General features: G+C 38.3%; 1 protein-coding gene across 2 annotated transcripts in view; it reads left to right on the top strand.

Moving 5' to 3' along the window:
• ZFAND3 (zinc finger AN1-type containing 3) overlaps positions 1 to 22,847 on the top strand; it is a 161,512-nt gene that overhangs the window by 97,024 nt on the left and 41,641 nt on the right. For both annotated transcript variants that reach the window (XM_088053245.1, XM_088053246.1), the window contains exon 5: positions 7,916 to 7,981. In XM_088053245.1, the coding sequence (XP_087909371.1) occupies positions 7,916 to 7,981 (66 nt within the window). The remainder of the gene's footprint in view (positions 1 to 7,915; positions 7,982 to 22,847) is intronic.

Below are 22,847 nucleotides of genomic sequence, written 5' to 3'. Positions count from 1 at the left end.
CAATTATGGAGTAATTTTAGTGAAGTTAACGTATTGTAAGTGTATTAGTCCTGAGACAAAGACGCAGTAGGCTTCTATAAAAGATACCTAGAAGAAAGGTGAGAGGTTATTTTTCCTACTTCACCTACTGGATGTTTATACTCTGAATTTTATTGCTCGTTGAAGCACGACTATGTAAAAAGCTATATAGGCTACAGCACTCAAAAAGTAATGAATGGAATTTATTCTCTTTGGATTTAAATAAAAATATATGTAGTTTTTTTTCAACATAACTTTGTGGAAAATGGATAAGCAAGTGCATTCTTTGCTTCTTTCTTGCTGAACAGCCTTTTCTGTGATGATATGTGAAAGGTTTCTACCAATTTATAACAACTTCATGGTTTCTCTATTTTGCCTGGGTATTTTGCTACTGGTGAGTAGAGTCCTAGATGACAACTTTTCTATGTATGCTCTGAAAATACTTCATATTTTGAGTTACTATGATGACATCCTTAATTTCAATTTGTGCTTTTTAAGGAGAGTGATTTTTAAAATGGTAGTTGTTCTTGGATATTATTTATCCAATTTATACTTTTGTAGATGCCCTGACTTTGAGAATTCAGCTGCTTATTGCAGTATGAGTCAGCTTTGTATATTCTGTCTTCATTTGTTTTGGGTTTTTTTCAGGATTTTTTCTGGGGGGTGTTTTGTTTGGTTTGGGTTTTTTCCTAATTCAGTCATTGGGGAACTTTTGTTTTCTGGCTCATCTCTGACTGAAACACTTCTGTAAGTAGTAAATGTATAAACAGACCAAACTAGCTGCCTGTTTTTTTCTTGCTTGTCACAAATGGTTGTAGAAAGCAATTTCCTTTGTTGCTAATCTGATTTATTCTCATACCAATTTCTGTGTTTTTCTCTGATTCAAAAGAATGCAGTAACTAGTAAGATTGCGCTGTTATAAGCACATATAAGATAAATGAAGCCTACATGACCCAGTATTAAATTAAACTTATACCCAAACATAACTGAGAAACATGCAGCTGGGTGATGGTGAATAATTCTAATTTTCTTTATCAACCCACAAGATTGTCATGTGTACTTTTTCATTGTACTCAATTTTATGTCTTGTGTTAAAGCAAGAAGGGACACTCTTATAATGTATGATATGCACCTGCCTGGTTTTTGATTATAGGCATCTTTGGATTTCTATGCCACAGAACAAGACCTATATATTTTCTCAGGCTTTTGCTTTTACTAAATTAGATAATAGTAAAAGTTGTTTTACATTGTCTGGTATTTTGTAATTTTTAGCCTTGTTTTCATTAGAAGCTATTTAGAAATAGTCTTTTGGTACTGTTTTTAATGTTAAAATTAACTCAGGTATTTTAGTTTAATTATCATTGAATCCGATTTTTTAATATTTACCACAAAATGCATATATTTTAATATCAATGCAAGCACTTTTTCTCTGGGAATTAGCAAGAATGCTTTCAAATGTAAAACCATATTGAGTTGTGGGCTATTTTTTGAGAATGGTATTTTGAGGAATGCCACCAGTATTAGGTGCAAGTACAGGACATAAAGGCAGTTAAAAATTTGAATAAGAAGTGTTGTTATCATCTTTTCTTTGGTGAAGATCTTTCTGTAAGTTTCCATCTATTCCATACAGTCTCAATTTCATATAAAGAACATATATGTGTTTTTTAACAAGCAGAGATCTGACACAAAGATTTATGAAATGAGCATTTCTTTCCACGTCTGTGGAATGATAATTTTGATACATAATGAAGACTAGGGTTGTTATACCATTGTTAATTGTTCCTTCTGATTTATAGTCATTTCACATTGCAGAGTAGACAGTGAATCCTAGGGCCCCATTTATTAGAGTGAAAGGACCCCATGGAACACAAAACAGAAACACAGTCACTTTGGAAAAACGTGGGTTAGAGATGCACAGCTGTTGAGGTTAAATAAAATTGTTTATAAAAATGTTATTTAACTGCTGGTTTCAAAAGCACATTATACAGTTCTACTTGCACCTGCAGTTAAGAGAATACAATGTCTGTTACAGAGGAAAAAGATAATGAAGTGAGACAATAGTAACGAAGGAGGTGGAATCTGAATCCTGTCTCCCTTTACTTCATTATGATAGTTAAATTTACTATCCATTCAGCAACAAAGCAGTCCAGGTTTCATTTCCTTCTCCAAAAGCTTCATGCAGACAAAAATCCACAGAAGTACCTAAAGGCCAATTTGTAAAACTAGATTTTAAAAACTAAGTATTTTTATGTGAAGTAATCCTCTTGTCTGTGTAGAGATGACATCACTTAGATGATCATGCATCTTGCCCATTCTGCAGCAAATAAGCATTTCTTAAGTGTTGTAAACTTCTTTTGCCTTTTTTCCTTAAAGATAGCATAGTCTGTGCAGGCTGAATTTAAGAGATTTATGTTCCTGTTTATGTATGTATTGGTGTTCGTAATCAGTAACTGTCTTCAGACTCAATTGTGTAAATTAATTAGATTATGTCTCTTAACGGGTTTGGATAGGTTTCCCAAGTTCTTTCCTGCTTTGCAAATAGCCATGATATTGTTCTTGTCCTGGCTAGAGCACTGCTGTCCAAGGAAATTCAGCTCTTGCTTACTGCCTTCCTCCAGCCTGTTGTATTCAAGGGGTCAGTGTGGCTTATCTGGGAAGGAACAATCACAGTACCAAACCACAGTACCAAAAGCTCAAAGTGGAGTTCTCTGTCCTTATGTTACAGTGATCAAATTATTAAGCTTCAGGTTCCTTCACTTATTTTTCATGTTTGTTCATTATCTGGCTTGCAGTTTTTGTGGTATCTGAAATTGTTTCAATGTATTACTGTAATTTAGACTTTTGTCTTGGTTTGAAAGACAGGTGTCTGCAAGGGAAGGCAGGAGCCTCCCTTGGAATGAAAAGTGTAACCCCCCCCCCCTATGAATCACAATTTTGAAATCAAGGGGCTCTCCGGCAAAGATATGGGGATAGGAATAACAGTTCTTTACTAGTATGTATAGCAAGTCAAACAAACAACAATAACTATGGCATTAATAACAAAACAGAACCAGAGACCCCATGACAACCTTCTTGGCCGTGACAGGAAAGGATGGAGGAGAGGCTTTGCTCCACAAGCCCCTCAGGCAGTCAGTCCCGGTGCTCCTGCAGGGCTCTGAGGAGCACCCAGCTGGAACAGCAAGAATGGGCAGAGATCCCAGGCCGGTGGATGAGGTGTATCAGAAGCTCTGCAGCGATGGCTGGCACTGCAGGACGTCCCAGCAGGATAGGGGGGGCCCACAGAAGAAGAGGAAGAAGAAGCTCCCTTTGGATTATGGCGAATTCCTTTCCCCAAGCAACAACAGCTCCGAGTGTGCCACTCTGAAGCCGAAGAAGCAAGTCAGCCAGCAGCTGCCCCCCACCCTCTCTTTTACCTGTCCCCCTTTCCCCTGAGCCCAGCCAAACTCTTATGTCTTCTCAAACACTCAGTAAGTACCAGCAGTCAGGTTTTCCCCACAACTAATAGGGAAAATTCTATAGGTGAGGAGGAACAAAAGGAAGGACACCTAACCCTTTTTACTCATGTGCCAACTTAGTTTTACTCCATTCTGCATCTCTTTCTCTGCATAGTAAGTGCTTACTAGTGCTGTTCAAATGCACCTGCTGTGTGTACTCTGGTCTCAAACTTAGTGCTTCTTCGAATAGCAAGAAGAGGCGATTAAACACCCTAGTATTTAACTTTTTTCCTACATAGGAGGCTCTGAATGAGTGGAATCACGTCACTTTACAGACTTGAGGAAGGTGAAGCAATAAGTTGCCCTGGCTCAGGGGTGTCCTCAGGACAAATACTGCTTGGCAGCAGTTAACATAGTTCAGGAAGGGAGGTGGGCAATACAGAGGGACATTCTAAAAGACAATTTAAACATACAGAATTTAGAATAGTCTACAATAGTAAATAATAGCAATTTTAATGTATCCATAGAAATAGAAGCAATATATAAAATTTTACTACTTTGGATAATTAGAGAAAATGGGTTTGAATCTTTTTCCGATCAATATGGTTTGAATACAGCTAACAGTAAGTTATGGAAAGCTGTGGAAATCAGAAGCCAAAAACATAGTGTTATAAATGAGTAGCCAATTAGATTAATAAAAATAATTTATTAAAAAAATACAATCGTAAAAAGCCACAAGTGAAAATTAGTTTGACGCTGTACCAGGCGAACAGTGTTGGGTGAGACAGGGAGAAGCTTGCTAGCACCGCTTCACCATGCTTCACAAACTGCAACTGTCCTAGGGTGCTTTTTATGTTTTCAGGTTTTTTGGGGGTCTCTTGGAATACACTTCTTGCAGACAAATATTCATGCTGTTTTGGGTGTATATGTTGTAATCTTGTTGGGTTTCTTGGAAATACACTTCTTGCAGATGAATATTCACGAGTTACAATCTTACTGGACGGAGGTTTTTTGTAAATATGCTCCCTGCAGACGCATATGCATGTTGGCCATGCTGCATATTGCTATAATCTCGTCAGAGAAGGTTTCCTGGAAATATGCTAGGATTCTTATCAGACAAGATTATAACTTTAGCGCAAACTTATTTATGCTGTGTATTACAATAGCAACTACATTAACAAGAAATATTGTATTAATATATGATAAGGTTCGAGTTATCTTGCTTTGTCCTATGTTTGAATTTGAAAACTTGAAGATTCTCAAAGTTCTTCTAATTTCTTCAGTAGCTTTTAGTATTTTTGCATTTATGATTATCATCTCTTGGGATTGCATTATCCCTGGGCAGTGGCTGCTTTTGTTTGAAAGAGAAGTTGCAAATGTCAGAAACCATACACTTGAAAAAATAGGATTAGAAGCTGTTGTGTTATCTGTTAAGTGGATATAGAGTAGAAAGATATTTCTGTTCTTCCATTTTAATGTCTTGTTTGTGATGAGCAAAAAGAGCTCTACAGCCTTTTGGGTTATGTTAGAAGCTAGACACGTGTGGCTTTTCACTGTGCACTGAAGTGTTTTATGTAGCACAGTTAAATAACCTTGAAAATTTTACTTTTTTAGCAATGAAGATGCAGGTGTATTCTGAATCATATGAAGTTATGAGCCTAGCTTTGCGAATAGCCTACCTGGACTGGTGTTCTGTTGTTATAACTTCCCTTTTCTTTCTCATGCACAGAATTTTTATCAAAGCTATGAGAAATATACTATTCAAATATACTATTTCAAACAATACAAAGATACCTGAATTAGCAGTTACGTATACCAAAATATTCCACACAGTGACTTCCACATAGAACTACACAGTCAAGCCCACAATACTGAATTATGCATGACATTTTTAATGGTGGAACAAAAGGAGTAGCAGAAGGAAATGCTACAAAGTATGTGCTGCCTTCACTGGTTATTAGGCGCTAGTGTACATGCATGCAGGTCCCAAGATACTCTTTATTGAAACTCTGGTGCTGTGCTATACAAATCAAAGCTGTGTGAAAGCCATACATAATGAGGGAAGAATAAATAACAGGAGAACTCTGACAAAGGGAAGTGCAGAATGCATACCAACTTACTGTTAGAGAGTGAGAAATAAAGTTCCTACATTTGGCTGGATGCTGAAAGTATCAGCTAGTGTAAATATTTACTTTATAGTAAGTGAAAGGACTAGTCTTATTTGTTAGACCGCAGTGATGATGCCTCTCACTGTCTAGTCAGTGAAAACTGGGAGAATGCAACTAAAATTATTTACAGACGGGCTGCTGCATTTTAAGAGGCAGCTGTGCCTAAAGTAATTTCATTGAAATTCTGTACCCTGTTGAATTTATTACTTTCACACATTATATATTGAAACCAAATACTTTGTGTCTGAAAGTAGAGACTGACTTAACAGACCTGCTCTGTAGGTTTTTGAATATGCAGAAGGTTTCACTAGAACACTTGGTACAGATTCTGTTTCAGTATTGATTTTCTTCCCAAATGTGCCAAACCCTACATTAAGCATTTTTTGAGCCTTTTGCAATCATAATACTAACATAGATCAGGATGACTTTTTCTAGGCCAGAGTATAAAAAAATTGAAAAAATTATGTTGTAAAAAATTATTTCTGCTTACTTGACCATTTCTGGTTGTTGAGAAGAGGTTGTTGCTTGCCAGCGCTGTCAGGCTTGAAGCCAACACCACTTTGGTGATACCAGGATGATTGTTCTATCCATCTAGGATTCTGTATTTTCAGCTTACGAAAGGACCCACCCCAGGGTGGGTGCAGTCCTTCTCACTGCAAAAGCAAGCTTGTCTCTTCTCATGCAGAGTTAACCCTGCAGAGAGGTCCCCACCGCTCCTCTCCCCTTACCTGTGCAGTTCAGCCATTTCTCACCAGCTTCTCTCCTTACCAGCCTGAGAATCCAACAGTCCCTTGCAACATGTCTGTAACATCTGCCAACTGCTTATGCTGTTACCTGTCACAAATAGCGATTTCTGGTATCAGGTTCAGTAGTTTCCTATGTCCTCATACTTTGCTTAATCTCAGGCCAGGCCCTGATGAGTGCCCTCAGTGTTGGCCTGCAGGCCAAGAACTGGCTTCTTGGCCATTTTAACCACCCGTTAAAAGATTACTCATTGCACAGGTATGAAATGGTGTGTGTTGCTGGAGGGACTTCTTAGGAGAACAAAAAACTCAACAAGTTTATTGGTCCTTCTCTGGAAAATTGAGAGTGTAAAACTGTTCCCAGGTGGACATGATTGAAATCAAATGCATCAAAGTTCATCACATTTTTTCCCCTCAAATGCAGAATTTTTTTTAAGTGTTACAATACTAGGAGTATTTCAGGGTAGTCAAAGTTGCCTGAGACATTAAACTTTTTGAAAAAGAGGAATGAAGGAAAGCTTCAAGGGGGAGCATCCCAGAGAAAAGTAAAAGGAAACAGTTTATTAACAGTCCAGGCTTGAAAATACCTGAAAAGGTAAAAACATTGCCACAGTCACAGTGCTGCTTTCCAGATAAGCAAAGAAAAAAAGGGGGAAAAGAAAAGGGAAAAAGTATTTTTAGTATTTTTCAGTGCATGAAGACTTACATTAACTGTTATCCTGTTATACTAAGCTCTGCTGTATTGCCAGTAAGTATAACTATATCACCAGCAGGTGATTGGTTATTGGTATTTTGATAGCCAAACTCTAGTAGATCAATTTCAGGTTCTCTAGCATCTCCCCATATATAATACCCAATTTTCAAAGCTATGATGTGTTATTGCCATTGGTAATGCTACTGTCAATTTGTCTTAGCTTCCCTGCATGGAGGTTATTTTTATTTATTAATTTTTACTGTAAGTCACTGGGTACACTCAATTGGTTGCTATTTTAACAAGATCTCTGGAGAATTCCTCAATGATGATGCATGTTTAAAAAATAGGCAGAAAGCAATTTACTACCAAGCAGATACCAGATGAGCGGGCAAGAGTCTGGAGACAAAAAACCATAAACATGGAATGAGCTTGTTAGTATGTGCTTGTGCCATACTTACAACACGTAATGAGAACAAGATAAGAGGCAAAGTCATTATCTCACTGGAGTCAGTAGCAAGGCTTGATATCAGATCACTTTGTCCCTTGTGTTACTTGTGGGTCACTTAAATACGTTTGTAGCATTGCAGTTACGGTGTATATTTTCCTAAAAATGCCTCTTGAAATATTTATAAAGTATATTTAAAAAGTGTAACTTTGTCCCAACTTTTCATCTGTTCTTTTTCCATAAGACATTCAGATTCATCTGGGAAAGAAGTACTGAGAGTAGAACTACTTCTATATGTGCTCTCCAAAGAAAAGTGCTCCTCCGTGTTTTATGTTCCTAAGTATAATCTTGATGTGGTTGTAAATGTTAAATATAGGTGGTGTTTTGAGACATACTATCTTCTCTGTTTCCAGGTGGGCCATGCACAGGTACAGCTCATGCCTCGTTGACCACACCAACCAAAAGATCTTGCGGCTCAGGTATGTGTTTTGTGGAATCAGGGAATTAGGTTTCACATTATATTTAGCAGTTATAGTTTAATAGTTGAACAGTAAAGGGTAATAACCATACCTGGTAAATGCCAAATGAAAATAAATATTGTTGCTTTGCTGACGGAAAGGTACATATAAAAGGATTAGTATGGCAGGATCTGAGAATCCTGTTAAACATAACTCTGTAAATACACTCTGTTTTCAGTTAGTCTTGTACAAACAAGACATACAGGAGTAATCAGTTTAATGATTGTGACAGTGTCCTGGAAATCCTGCCCTTGAAATGCAAAGTATTAAGTAGAAAACTGTTCTGATTACATTGACTTTCCCCGATTGAAGATGCAGTATAGGTGGCTGATCTTTGCAGGGACTAAATTTTGCCTGCTTTAGGTCATTTTTGATGCCTTTATTTCTATATGCAGGATGTACATAGATAATACCTCACAGCGCTGGTATTAGTAGTGCCATGTTAGGTCATTGCCAGGCTGAAGTGACTTCTTCTGCATCAGATCTGTCCTGAAGAACCACACATGCACTCATTCAGTCAGGCAGCAGAGTTACCTGCATTGGCTCAGGTCTTCTCCAGGCTTTGGTTTTGTGTGGATTAAGGAGAACTCACATGATTCTTTCCACCAGGACCACTGTTGAAAGCCATAATCTCCTGTGACGTGGTGAGTGTGTAGGTAGTTGTAAGGAGTGTTCTTGTAGTCTGAGTTTCCAAAATATCTTTTGCCTATATTTGCATTTATGTGCAGAAAGGAAGGGTATTCCAGTTTGAGTAAAGGCCCTTGCTTTTTAAGGAGTTCAAGGGAAATTTCCTCTGAAAAAGTGTTTCAAGTTCCTGTTTGTTGAGTTGAACTGTAGTTATTCTATAAATGAGTGTTGTTAGCTTGCAGCAGATGTGTGGTGATACAAGTTGCCTTGTTCTGCAGTGAAAGAAGGTTACAGAGAAGCTGCATTACCTTGATCTTGGTGCAGATGCAGACTTCTCAAGTAACACGTGATAATCTGTGACAGTGAGTGTTGTTTGCCAAGGAACTGAATTTGAAATTGGAAGATAGTTCTTCAAAACAGGAAGACTGGATTTTCTTTTCTGTGTAGCCATGGAGGTATATCTAAACAAGATGGAATGTTTGTCACAATATCACTTGCAAACTAATTTGCTTTGCTTATGGTATTACTAAATTTTATTTTCTTTATATGTTAGGTGTTGTAATGTTTAGCTGGTTTTCATGGCAGAGTAATTTAAAAGCTTGCTATGGTGCTACAGATACAGTAAACTGAGAATACTGTTGGAATTCTTTATGTATGTGCTTAGCAAAAAGAAATGTAAGTTCATTATTTGGAGCATCAAATGGCACCAGTAAAAGCTCCTTGGAGTAAAGCAGATGAAGCCATGAGACATGTTGAAAAATCTCATGGCTAACTTTGGTCAGTCATTCTCTTATTTTCAGTTTGTCCTCTGTTGGTCTGTTGTATGTTTTTCATTTAGTGTGTTTTTCAAAAAAATGAGGATAACCTTTATTTGATGCCACCTCTTTAATCTTCAGTCAGCTAAGTCTGCTGATTTCATAATTACCTCAATTTCCCCTGAGGTTCTTACGTTATTCCATCAGTAATCTACATGTTATCTTTATAGTCCCTTACGTGAATAAACCTGGTATCAGGAGTTAGTTTTCTTCTCGAGATCTTGAATTTTCATCTGACTTTCATTTTTAAAATAAATTGCCATGTTGTCATGGGAATTGAAAACAAAATACTGGCTACAAAATATTACACAGAAGTGCTGTGACATCTTGAAGGCATGAGCAGTATAACATGTAGGTGAACATTTGTCAGGATTTAACCACAAGGCCAAAACATAGTCCCAGTATCTACTGTTAAGAAAATTAACTCTACCCCAGCCAAAACAAGCATGTTCTTTCACACTAGAATCACTTGAGCTTCCTAGGAAGCTACTTAAATAATGCAAGCAGTATTTGTCAACACTACACATTGTTTATAAGCCTATTTTCTGTAAGTATCCTATCAAAGCTATTGAAAGAGCTTTGAAGAAAAAATGTTGGGTTGTATTTTATCTGTGTAATTCTGTTCATCCTTCAAGCATAGTTTTTCCCCAAAGTTCCCTAAATCAGCATTTGAGACAGAAAATTAGAATTTTACCTACTTATCTTATATGTAAGTTTCCATCAGAATACTGAGGAAGGAGACAAACCTGTCATATTTTATCAGCATGAGTGTAACAATTGAAGAAAGATCAAAACAATAAATCTGCCAAGGTACAAAATAAGTTCTTGCAGAGAAAAAAGAGGTTTTACCTAATGCATTTGTCAACCTGCATGCTGTAGGACCTGTTCTGATAAAAAATAGTATTATGATACCAAATAGTGGGGTTTTTCCTCCTGTTCACCAGAATCATCACTGTGGTAAAAGTATTTCTATTCCAGTGTAGCCACAGGACAAGGATTATAGTGAAAAGAATGTATAAAGCCTTGCAATCATTAGTTTGGATGATGCCTCAAAGGCTTCTGAGTGCTGGCAGTCTGTGGATTTTGTAGGAAGAAAGATGGGACTGTGTGGCCTGGTGTATAGCTTCTTGTATATTTTGATTTGTTTCTTAATGTTTGAGTAATGTAAGGATTGATGGCAGGTACTGGGAGGCTTGCTGTAGTCTGCAGGGCATCTACTTCCCATTAATATCAGGTGCCTGTGTTGGGAAAGTGCAGTACCAAGTAGCATATTACTCTTGTTTTTCTGCTGTACAGCTTCAATGATGATTTACTACACAATACTAAACAGACAAATTTTATAACATTTTCATGCAGCTTAAAGAAACCTGGGAAAAATATGATGGAACTGTGAGTTAATTTTTAATTGTTCAGTAGAGAAGGTAGTAGAAATAGGCAGATAAAATGTAGTAATGATACAATCAATTCATACCTTACATCCATAAAGTTGGTGAGGTTTTAAGTACTTTATTTCTCAGTAGCAATTCATGACAAATATGCATCTGTAATATTTTGTATAATTATATGTGTAGATAGCTCACATTTTATGAGAATATCTGTTAGAGATTGGTGTGGTGATGCTTATATTGTACAAGACAAGAATCTTCTATGTGTGTTTTCTAGTTTAAAATTTGAGTCTAGAAGATGGAAATAATTATTTCAATGCTTGAGTAAAGTGGTTAAACAGCACTGTGGTCCTTTTTGAATTTATAGATATTTTTTTACTAAGATATGTATACTAAGATATGTGCACTAAGATATGTGCTTGCTTCTAACAGTGCCAGGAATCAAAATACTTTGAGGTTGAACCTGCACAATTCAGAGGACAGCCTTTAAGGAGTTACAGGAAGGTCAGGTTGTGGAAATAGAAGTACACAGATTTTGAACCTGAGCCAAAACTGTGAAATCATTACATTGATAGATAATTTTTTTAATCAATACTTACGTGTTAAGTAAGGACAAAAGGACCTCATACACCACTAATTAGATTTTCTTTTTTTAATTCCTCTTAAGTGTTAAGCTCCTGAGCAAAAAAAATGCACAAAAGATTCCTGAAGAGGGCTTTATAGCATCTAAACCAACTTTGAGGTCTGTTTTTCATTAATGTTTTGAGGGACTATTAAGATGTTCTTTAGTGTTTGACTTCTGGAGGGCATTGTGTTGAAATCCAGCCTTCTTGGAGCTCTCTCACCAACAGGAAAGGGATAAAGTGATGGTAGAACATCCTTTGAGCAGCAGGGTAAATCAGCCAGCCCTAGAAATAATAGTGGCCATTAGGGATGCACTTCCCCCTCCCTCTGCTCAGTTTCCAGCTATACTAATAGAGCAGCACATCAAGCAAGGCTGTAAATAAAAGTTACAACTTAATAGGTGGGTGCTGAAGTGGAACAGATGGGAGCTGAGATACGGAGGCCTTACTGCTGCTCATCAGCAATTACAAACAGAATGAAGTGCCTGGAACTGGCACTGATATGGCAGGAGCTGATAGAGACTGGGAGATGATGCTGTACCTTGATCAGATGATGTATGTTGATGGCTTTTTACTGCCTCAGTTTATTGCCTATTTCTGTGACATGCTGGATTATCTGTTCCATGCTCCCATATCTATCTGGATGGACAGATTGGTTTCCTCTCCTCCTCGTTGTCTAAGAGCCTTCTCAAAGTGTTATGATTATTGTGGATTAAAATTTTCCTAGTGGTAAGGATCATAGTAATCATAGCAGTAAATATTGAGGACTTGCTCTAATTGTATTTATTTCCACTATTACTTTTCTCAGCTTTACAAAGCCACTCTTGTTAATTGAAAATAGTGTATATGGTTGTCTCGGTTCACCTGAATTTTCTTTTACGCTGAAGGCATCCCGTGATTTTAGATCAATTGAATTAGTTGGAGAATCCAAAGTGATGGGTTTAGGGTCAATATATCAAAAAGTATGTTAAAAGTCAGCTATAGCTGTGATGATCTTTGCCTCAGAGTTTAAAATCTTCAGCTATTCCTGGGAAGGTTTATAAGAGCTTATTAGCACACAATAATTGGTAATTTTTTTTTTTTTTAAAAGTCTTTCTTGATTTTTCAGTCTAGCACATTTCTATGCTAGACATTTAAATCATCACTTTACTAAACTATAGTGAAAAAAAATGCCTTGAATTTTAGTCCATATTTGCTTTGATCTAAAGTTTTGCAAGTATCTTCGTAGTCCATACATTAATCACTCATGCTGTTTACTTTTGAAGAGAATTTTCTTCTAAGTAGTAGAAAAAACACAGCATTAAGAAATGAAGAGGCGTGCAGCAGCATGACAGCATATGAAAACAGTGGCTCCTGTCCCTGTCTATTCAGTACAGGTAGGATAAAATAAATAGTTATTTTTCTATCATGTTATGGTATTAGAACAAGAATACTTTTATCTGCCTTTGTTAAAGTACACTAAACTAAGATGAATGGAAACCTTTTACAGTATTACTTTGAAATTAACTTTCACACTTAGTGGCTCCTAAGCGTACGTTTTCTTTGCATTGATCAAGTGAGAAAGTTAGATAGTTGACGTGGCCAAAGGGATAAAAAATGTATCATGGCTGCGAAAGCCCTCTTTCATATGCTGTATAGATAAATTACAAATACTTAAGAGACATGCCAGTAATTTTTATTTGGGATTAACTCCTTTTTGTTACCAGTTTGTTGAAATCATTCTTGAAAAGACTGTTGGCTTTAAGAAATAAAATTGCTGTTGTGGAATAAGAGAAATAGATTAACACAGTAACTTACATGCTTATTAATGTTTCTCATTTTATAAGATTATATTTCCCAAAATGACACTAACTCAGATCAGTTCTCTTAAGAGCATGTAAGGTAGTTGAATGTGATCTTCAAGAAACTCCTGGATATAAGAATAGTTTAATAATTAAAATAATAATAAACTGTGAAAAAAGTAAAATAGCAGAAAGGAGAGAGAAATAACCAACTTTTGCCAGCCAGTTTCTGAGCAGCAGCCCCTGGTCAGTTTTCCCCCCAGTTTATATGCTGATCATGACACCATAAGGTACAGAACATACTTTGGACAGTGGGGTTAGCTGTCCTGGCTGTGTCCCCTCACATCTTCTTATGCCCTCCAGCCCCTCTCACTGGTGAGATGAGAAGTTGGAAAGCCCTTTACTCTCTATAAACACTGCTTAGCAACAACTAAAATATCACTGTGTTATCAATATTATTCTCATCCCAAATCCAAAGCACAGCACTGTACCAGCTACTAGGAAGAAAATTCAAGTGGAAACCAGAACACTACCTCATGCAGAAAGTGGGATTTGATGTATGCTGGTATGAGTGACAGAAATGTGCAATAATTCAGATAGATTTTGGTTATTCAGAGATTCATAGGTTGTAAGAATCAACCGGTTTTTACCCTGTGGGGAAGAAAAAATCCCAACCCAGTAAAATACAAGTAAAAAGCAATAATCAAAATCTCTCTGTAGATGAGGAATAAGGACCTCCTGGCCTGTGTGACATCCCAGCAAGTGGTGACACACACACCTACCTCTGTGTTCCTCACAGTACTCCCAGCTGAGGTCAGTTCAAGTTCAGCATCCTAACAGAAAATGTCCTCCAAGTACTTTAAACTGTTATTCCCACTATCTTTATTTATCATCTCAAATCACTCAAATTTGTCTTCTTTTATCCTTTGTGCAGTTTAGATAAGCCCTTGAAACTTTTTCATTCTTCGCCAAATAACCCATTTTTAAGACTTTCTGGGTTTGTGTAAGTCCATTCCTCAGCTTTTACTTACCTTTATCTCTTTTTGCTACTTTTGTTTCAAATTTTTAATCTGTTTTCGTTTCCATATTCTGAATCCCATAAAAAAAGAACAGTTTGGAAGAAAATGTACTTTGGTCAATAGGACAGGATGATCTCTTGAGAGGAGTTCACATTGAATTGTCAGCCAATAAGAAAATTATTTTGAATGTCAAACTAAAGGTACCAGATTATAGGAATAAACACTATCTGGATTAACTATGTTAGGAACTGTACAGCTGGCTGATTAAGGACAGAGATTTTTCCCCTCTAGTTGGCACTGGAACAGGTACCGACAGAGAGGCTGTGAAGTCTTAGTTGTTGAAAATTTTTGAAAATGGACCAGGCCATGAGCAACCTGATCCAATTTCTTAGATGTTACACTCTGTATCAAGCAGGAGGCTGGACTGCATGACCTCCAGAAATCCCTTCCACCCTAATTTTTTCAGTGAGACTAACAGAAAACAAAAACAATATGAATGTTCAGAGATACTTAGTCTAACCTCAGGAGCATTCATAGCACTTAATGAGAACTGAGGTCTGGAAGTACAGGCAAGCATTTAGTGCCTCAAGCACTGTGGAGAAGAGCCAGGAGAGAGATTCTTGGAAAGGTGGGAGAGTTGAGATAGTCAATGCAAAGCAAAGAGCTGGGAGAGCAGTCCATGCAGCAGCGTTAATGTGTGATGAGCAGGATAAATTACCTGTGCTTTCATAAATGAGACTCTCCTGTCCGGAAAAAATGTGTGCTGCTGCCTTCGTTTTCTCACCACATTTTCTCTATGGTCTGGTTTTTAGTCTGGTAGTGAAATTGTTGTCAAATACAAAACTATGCAGTTGAAAGGCCATTGTCTTTTAAAATTCAGGTATTACCACCTCTTTTTACCAAAGTCTTAGAGAATTATGATGAAGGATTTGTCTTCAGTTTGTTGAAACTGAAGAGCAAATATTTTGTCCTTTATGTATATTTTAGTTAAAATGAAACAGCTTTACCTTGATTATTTTTTAGTGATTTCATGCCATGTTTAGTTTTCAGAACTCTGAAGATCTCTATGGTCAGTTAAGTGATCTCTGACAGTCAGTATATACTATGAAAGAATATACATCTATTACCCTTACTTAACATTGTTCTCCCAAAAGCTCTGAACTCCTTGTTTTATAAGCAGAGACTGCTGGAAAAATTTCATCTCATAACTTTAAACAAAGCATATCTCCATTAATTTCAAGGGTAAAGAAATCAGGGTTGTACATCTTGCATTTCTCACCTACACTACTGGAAGAGGATTTGGGGAGCCTTGGGTTTGCTTTAATTTTGACAATATGAAGAATATCACAAAGAATAGTTGAGATCATTAACTTCAAAGACCCAGCTCCTGTCAGGCTGAAGAACTGAATTGATTTTACCTCAGCAGTCAGCACCCTGATCTAATCTGTTCAGATCAGACAGCTTCCTTACAGGTATGCTTTAGAAAATGAGACACATAATTTTAAATTTATAATTATAAACTTATCATTTATAATTTTAAAATTGTTACTTTACTGCACTGGAGACTTTTTAAATTAGATTAAGCATTAAATAACTGTCTTGAAATGTATTTGAAATAAATAGCCACTTCCATTTACTTTTAAATTAATTTATTTTTTTTTTTTACTATTTAAGAACACTTGTAACCCAGGGAGCAAATCCACAACCAGATTCCTGCTGTACTTTTTTGATGTGAGTGCCCCAAAAGGTTTCATCCAACTATTGATGAAGTTCTCTATTCTGACTAATTATTCCAGTGAGCATCAGACAACTTTCAAGAACAAGTTTTCAATATTTTCATTTAGATGATAGTTTTCATAAGGACTTCAGAAATATATGAAAGTAATTTTAAAGCCTTTTGGAAGTGTTCTTTAGTTTGTTGAACATACACAGTGAAAGTGTATCTTCTTAGAAAGTGAGGAAGTTATTTGTGTGACAGTTCCGTGAACATACAGGTGATGTCTTTTTCCTGGTTTTGTTCCAAATTATTTCCGTAACATGAACTTTGAGGAATAACTAATAACTAATGAGGACAACATCTTGGAGCAAAAGAGGAATTAAAAAGAGCTGGATGTAAGATACAAGACAGAGCATGTACTGTTGCATCCTCCAAATTTCAGTGATCTTTTCTTCCTCTTCCTGATCTTTGGTTCAGGTTAGTGTAGAAGTTTCCCAAACATCTCCTTTCCAAACAGTATGAACTGCCTGGTAAGCCAGCCTGACTTCTGGTGGACTGTAGACACCAATCGGGTGTACAGAAGTTATGTCCTATGCCAGGGCTGGTTGTTTCCCCCCACCAAAAAAATTGCTAGAAAAACTATCACAGTCAAAATATAAACTGATTGTTAAGCTTTATTTAAAGTAATGGTATTAAAACCAAGTGTACTTTGAAGATTAATTAGCTATATATTTCAGAATGCATTCTGACAATGCATTCAGGAAAACTTCTATTAAAATACAAGAGCTCTTAGGGTTTTTTCCCATGACATTAATCAGGTACTATCCTTGGAGCTATAGTCTCTCATTGCAAGATTTCTGTTACTAATAACATCAGTGAATTTCTGCAGTTAAAAGACAAACCAGTTTTTTGAAAGATAATTTTTGGTAAGTATTTTTTTCACTGCTAGCAGGCAAGAGTTCTTTGCAATTCCTCTTCTGAATATCTTTCTTAGCCTTGGAAAACCCTCATTACACCAGTGGGGGAAGGGTCTACTAAGGATAATGCTGTGTATGAGTGAAAAATAATGGAATAAATATTTTCTATATAGAACTGGTTTTAGGCTATTAGTTTGAGGAATTACCTTCTTGAATACTGTATACCATCTGATGGATGAGGACATAGCTGGATTATACCACTAGAATTCGGAAGCAGAGCAGCACAGCTTATTTATGCATGCTGGTGCTGACTAGTAACTATGAAATATTTATAGCATTATCTATTATTGCTAATCATATTTTAGAGAATTTCACAAAGCATAAGAAGGTTCTCATTAAAATCAGCAAAACCAAAACTATGATCTTGTTGAATGCTTTTCAGTTTCTTATTTTATAAGAGCTTATTTGTGTGTATTTCTACATACATATTCAGATATGTAAAAATGCATATTTGACTACTACTAAGTAGTCTTCAGGTGCTGTAGAGTGGCCAGGATGTTCATGATTTGTCTTCATAGGTTCTTCATCATGTTTGTTACTGTTATGACTTTTTCCTTCCTACTTGTGTCTTGTTCTTCCATTTAGCTATTTGTGCATGTGCATTATCCCTTCACTTAATAATCATGTTCTAATTATTCATGCCACTTAGGATGTCATTTGTTCTCCAGCTTCAATCAAGTGTCACCAGAATCGGCCTTTGTTCCTCTCCCAGCCCTAACCCTGTACTGTTAAAGTACATAATTTAATAATGAGAAAAGAAGTTCAAATTGACACTATAATTTTTTTTTTTATAATTTTTTTTTAGTTTAGTCTTATGGCCCTTTTTCTTCTCTGGCCTTTTCAAGGTTCATTCTTATAATAGTCTCAGTATATGAGGTGCTGCTTGTGAGCCATTACAGAAACCCCTACCAACAACCTAAACCAGCTTCCCTTAGCATCCTTAGAATAGTATCAAGCTTCTACCCTGCATCAATTGCCTCCAGTAATCAAGACAATGGGATTTCAACCTCATGCCTTTACACACCAGCAGTCATTCTGTGTGTATGATATTGCTGTCAGCAGCTGTTTTTAGACACATTCTTCAGATGTTTACCCTTGGAGCGTGAGATGAACAGCAGGCCAGGACTGTCCAACTTGTTCTCTCTTCACAAGCTCATCTGTTGTGGCTCTGGAGGTTTACAGGCTTCTCCCATGGGTGAAATTCAGGAAAGGAGCCCCACTCACATTGTTTTCTAAACAAACAAAATCCTTCTGTCAGCCAGCAGCAGTAGAAGTGGCCATTGCTTTAGGAAATGTTGTAACTAATTGGAATGCCCAGAGGTAATCCATCAAAGGAGCTGTACAGTACAGATGCCTGAATATATTTAAGTATGTGCTTGTTTGAATCAATCTGGGATATAAGTAAAAATGTCTGAGAAATAAATTAATATTTCTGTTAAGTAAAGATTTGCTGACATCAGTGAGTACAGGGGAAGTAATGCAAAAACTTAAATATAAAACAGATGCATAGAAGCCTAAATACAAGGTGAAAACTAATTAGCTTTTCACGTAATTTAACAATTACGAATTTTATTGACAGGAAGGGAAAATAGCCATTTTCACGCTTTTTCTAATTATAGCTTACCTAAAATGCATGCAGGAGCCTATGTAGTTCACTATTTGTCATGCATTTTCAACATGCATTAGATTAGTCTGTTCTGTTTCATTAGAAATGGTAGTTAACACCCTCATTAAGTTACACTGCAGTATAGTGCACTTCTTTTTTCCAGGTGATAATACTGACAATATGGGTTTTGAGGAGAACAAAAAATTAGAATGGTGGGAAGGAATTAGTGTATAATTTTTAATGGTATTTTCCTATCCATGAACCCTAGAATTAAGAAAAGCTGAGGGTGGGAGAGAATTCAGGACCAACCTCCCTACTCAGAGCAGAGTCATCTAGGGCAGGCTGGGGCCTGTGTCCAGTCAGGTTTTGAGTACCTTCAAGGATGGAGTTTCCACAAACCCACCTGGGTAACTTGTGCCAGTGTCAGGTCTCCCCTACAGAAAGAAAGCACTTGCTTATCTTCAAGTACCCAAACTGTATGGATGGTTACTCCCCTACACTTTCCTGTTTTTCTGAAATCATAATAATACTCATTCAATCATATGCATACATACAAGTTTTTTCTGCTACATCACAGATCTTCTCTAAAATAGGTTTTGTTAGAACCCGTGCCTGGTCTTCAGGCTTTGTCCACCTCCCTTCCCCACATAGATGCTCAAAGGTAATTTCATTATTTTCTGCATCTTTTGCACCCTGCATGCTTTGTTTGAGTTCCTCTAGGAGGTCTTTTAATGACCTTTTCCATGAGCTTTCCCAAAAATCAAACTCATTGGGGGTTAGGAGGCACCTGAAGAAGCCTGAGGTCAGCAGGAACTAACTCCTGGGATTTTAAAGTAGCTTTAATCATTCTTTTTAATATTTCACTATTTTTGCCAAATTCACATTGTATTTTACATATCTCTCGGATATCATGGTAAGAGAAAGGCTGATATTGTCTATTAGTTCTTTTTTTACCAGTAAATATTACTGGTATGTTTTACCAGTAATTATCACTCTACAGGTGCAGCTGTAGGTATATCCTTATCTTCCCCAGATCCTGTATCTCTGGGGTTTCCCTGCCCAGCCCCACCCTCACCGGGCCTCGGAGGCCTGCTTCCCCAACAGATTGATGAAGGGACTAAGCTCCATCCCCAGCGGGCCCAGGGGGCCTCGCCTCACCCCCGGGTCGGTTAAGGGACCCAGCTGCACCCCCAGCAGGCCCAGGAGGTCCTGCCTCACTCCCAGGGCTGGTGAAGGGACCTACCCCCGCCCCCACATGGGAGCAGAGGGTAGGGCCATCCCTCTCACTCCCACCCTCCCCTTGGGGACAGGGGGCAGGGGCGGGGGGAACAGGGTTGCAGCATTTGGAGGCAGGGTTGCAAATTGATGTCATGCCTGAGCAGGGTATGGTAGGAGGAAAGGAAATGTATGAGGGAGGGAAGCGGTTATGGGAGGAGTAGGGGAACTGGGTGGAGACAGGTGAGTGGAAAGAGTCATGGGAAGGGGGAGGGAGATACGAGGGAGGTTTCGCCACATGGCTATCTGGCACATGGCCAGCTCCATCTTGGATCCCAGACTTGTGGAGGTAAGAGGTTTTAATAGTTGGGATATGAGGGTGCAGGGGAAGGTCTCTGATAGCTTGCGTGACACTATCAGAGATGGGGGGCTGAATGAGACACATGGATCCAGAAATGGCATTACTACAGTGCATTTCTTGAGTTTCTGGATGTGTTCCATGTATCTTTTTCAGCTCAGGGGCAGAGGGTTTAGGGGAAGAAGTAGGGGAAACTGATGGAAACTGCAGTGGCTGGTTTTTTATGTCTTTTTCTCTGTTAATCAATTCTTTTCAAATTATAAGAAAATTTGGGAGATATTTTGAAGCATTTTCATCTCCGTTCTCTATTTTAAGTGTTAAGTAATTGCCAATTTTATCCCATGTAGAGATAGAATTCACTTCTGACAAATCAAGCTGTGGAGTGTTATGAGATAGCCATGAAATGAAATGTTTTAACTTTTTTCTAGAAATTTTAACATTTATAGTACTTAAATATTCTTGCAATTTGGATTCTAAATTTGGTTGGCGTATAGACAGTTTGGACCCCATTTCTGCTATTAACAGTGTGCTAGCACAACTCGTTTTTATCTTGTTTTACTGCAAAAGCAACTAAGCAAGCAGTGGCAGGCTTTTTTTTTTTTTCTCAGCTTCCCCCCCCCCCCCCCCCCCCACTGGGGTAAGATACAAACTGTCAAGCTCAGCTGCAGTTACTTTGTTGGGCTGCTAAAACCACCTGGCTGAAGTCCTTGGGGGGCAGAACCCTGCCGCCCGTTCCCCACGACGCTGATGCCAGGTCCCACGGCTGCTGTGGGCCCGCGCTGTGCAGCTGTCATGTGTAACGTGCTGTGGCTGGCTCTGTGCTGAGCCCGCAGCTCGGTCCCCGTGCCACATGGGGAAGGGAACACCCCTACCTGTCCTCCATGCCATGGCCACCGCTCGCACGGTCCAGGGCCGCCCCCCGCCGCTGCCGCCGGTACCCCACAGCTCTCACTACACCGGCTGCCCCCCCCGCCACCCGTGGGGACACCCCTGCCATTCGTGCAGCCTGTGGTTCTCACAGCCACCGGCTCGGGCGTGCGCCCAGCTGATCCTGGCTTGGCTCATGCATGCTGCTGTGCAGGCCATGCCTGGGACCTGCTCCATCCCGGTTTCACGTTCCCCATCACTGTCGGCAGGTGTGATTTACCACTTTAACATTGTTGAGCAGTAAAACTGTTGTTCTTCATGAAATCTCTCTCTGGGCTTGAGAAGGCTACCGATTTCTCCCTTGTAGGCTATATTTGCTTTTTAGCTTTTCAAGGTAGTTGACGTGTCCAGGCTTGCAAAACACACACGTGTGTTTCCAGCCACTTTTGGGGGTCTCTCAGAGCCCCCCGTTGGGTGCCAACTGCTATTATTTCTACGTCCCCTGCTTCTCTGTTACCACTGTCCACCCAGCTGCAGCCAGGGAAACAGGGAGATAGTATAGCATAGAACAGAAGAACTAAAAAACAAGGCCCTTTCCTTTGCTGAGATGGAAGTGCAGCTTTATTTCTTGGGGTCCCGCGGAGAAGAAGAGCAGGAGGGAAAGAGGAAGGAGTATTGATGAGCGCCTCTTTTTGAAGGCAGGGGGAAGAGGGTGGCTTACTTTCACACAGCCAGTAAGGGGAACTGGGGAGAAAGAGATAAGGAAGCTCACATTCTACATTTTTGGGGGTACATTCTTTGGGCCATACTATTTTTTCTAAATGCATTACAACATATGTATATCTTCTTTTCTAGTAAACGTTTTATGTATGCCAGCTCTCATTTTGGAGAAATGAAGCCATGCTGTTGTTGAACACAAAAATACCAACTACACCCAAAGCAGTATACATGCTAAGTCCCTTTTTTGTTTTTTGAGGGTTTGTTTGTTTGTTTGTTTTGTTGGGTTTTTTTTAATTAATCTAATGCTTCAAATCTGTAATGGAATCCTTTTTCTTAGCTGTATTGTAAAGGGGCAAGAAGATTTTTTCTGTCAAGCGTTTGAAACCAATCAATAATGTTTCACATTTTGAACATCTTGCAACAATTGTTCCACTTATGTGTCTCAAGCAGCTGGGCTGAAAGTTGTGGGGGTTTTTTATTGGTTGTTTTTACACATTAGAGCTGGAAACAACTACTGTTGCATGGTTGTGGTGATGGATGAGAAATAATAACTTACGTAATGCAACTTATGTGTGTTGTTTATAGTCTCCCGTGTGATTTCATCGAGAGCCTCCCGAGGCAAAGAAGTGACTGATGGGATGTGAGTTCTGTAGAGACTGTTCCCATGTGGTCTCTCTATTTCACATTGTTTATGGACATTGAGTTTTAGTGCAGTTGCTTCTAAACTCTGTGGAGGGAAAAAAAATAAATCAGTGAAATAATGATGATAAGGGCCCTGTAATGGTACTAGAAAAGAGATTGTGTGGTTAAATTTTACCAAGGGGCTTATGTAAGATTTTTTTGATATATCTGTCTAGTGTTTTTAAAAAAACTGAGGTGAATTCACAAAAGAAATACATTTCTTATGAGTGTGAGTGCTTCCAAACTGGTGCACAGCCATGAGATACAGTCACGATTGTGTGAGAAGACATGATGTTAATTTCAATGAAATGCCATAGTTTCAGAATAATGTTTTCCACAGCCCTGTATAGCAACAGGGAGGGACTAAGGCGGTCATGGTTGTCAGATTTGGCTTTTGAGGTGTTAATCTTGAATTCCAGTTTCTTCATTAATAGTC

The sequence above is a fragment of the Pseudopodoces humilis genome, chromosome 3 (genome assembly GCF_049639895.1).
Source record: "Pseudopodoces humilis isolate 2021_Gansu_Grassland_sample_001 chromosome 3, ASM4963989v1, whole genome shotgun sequence".
In the NCBI taxonomy this organism is placed as follows: Eukaryota; Metazoa; Chordata; class Aves; order Passeriformes; family Paridae; genus Pseudopodoces; species Pseudopodoces humilis.
The sequence above is the reverse complement of the archived record's forward strand: the minus strand, read 5'-3'. Positions and strand labels throughout refer to the sequence as shown.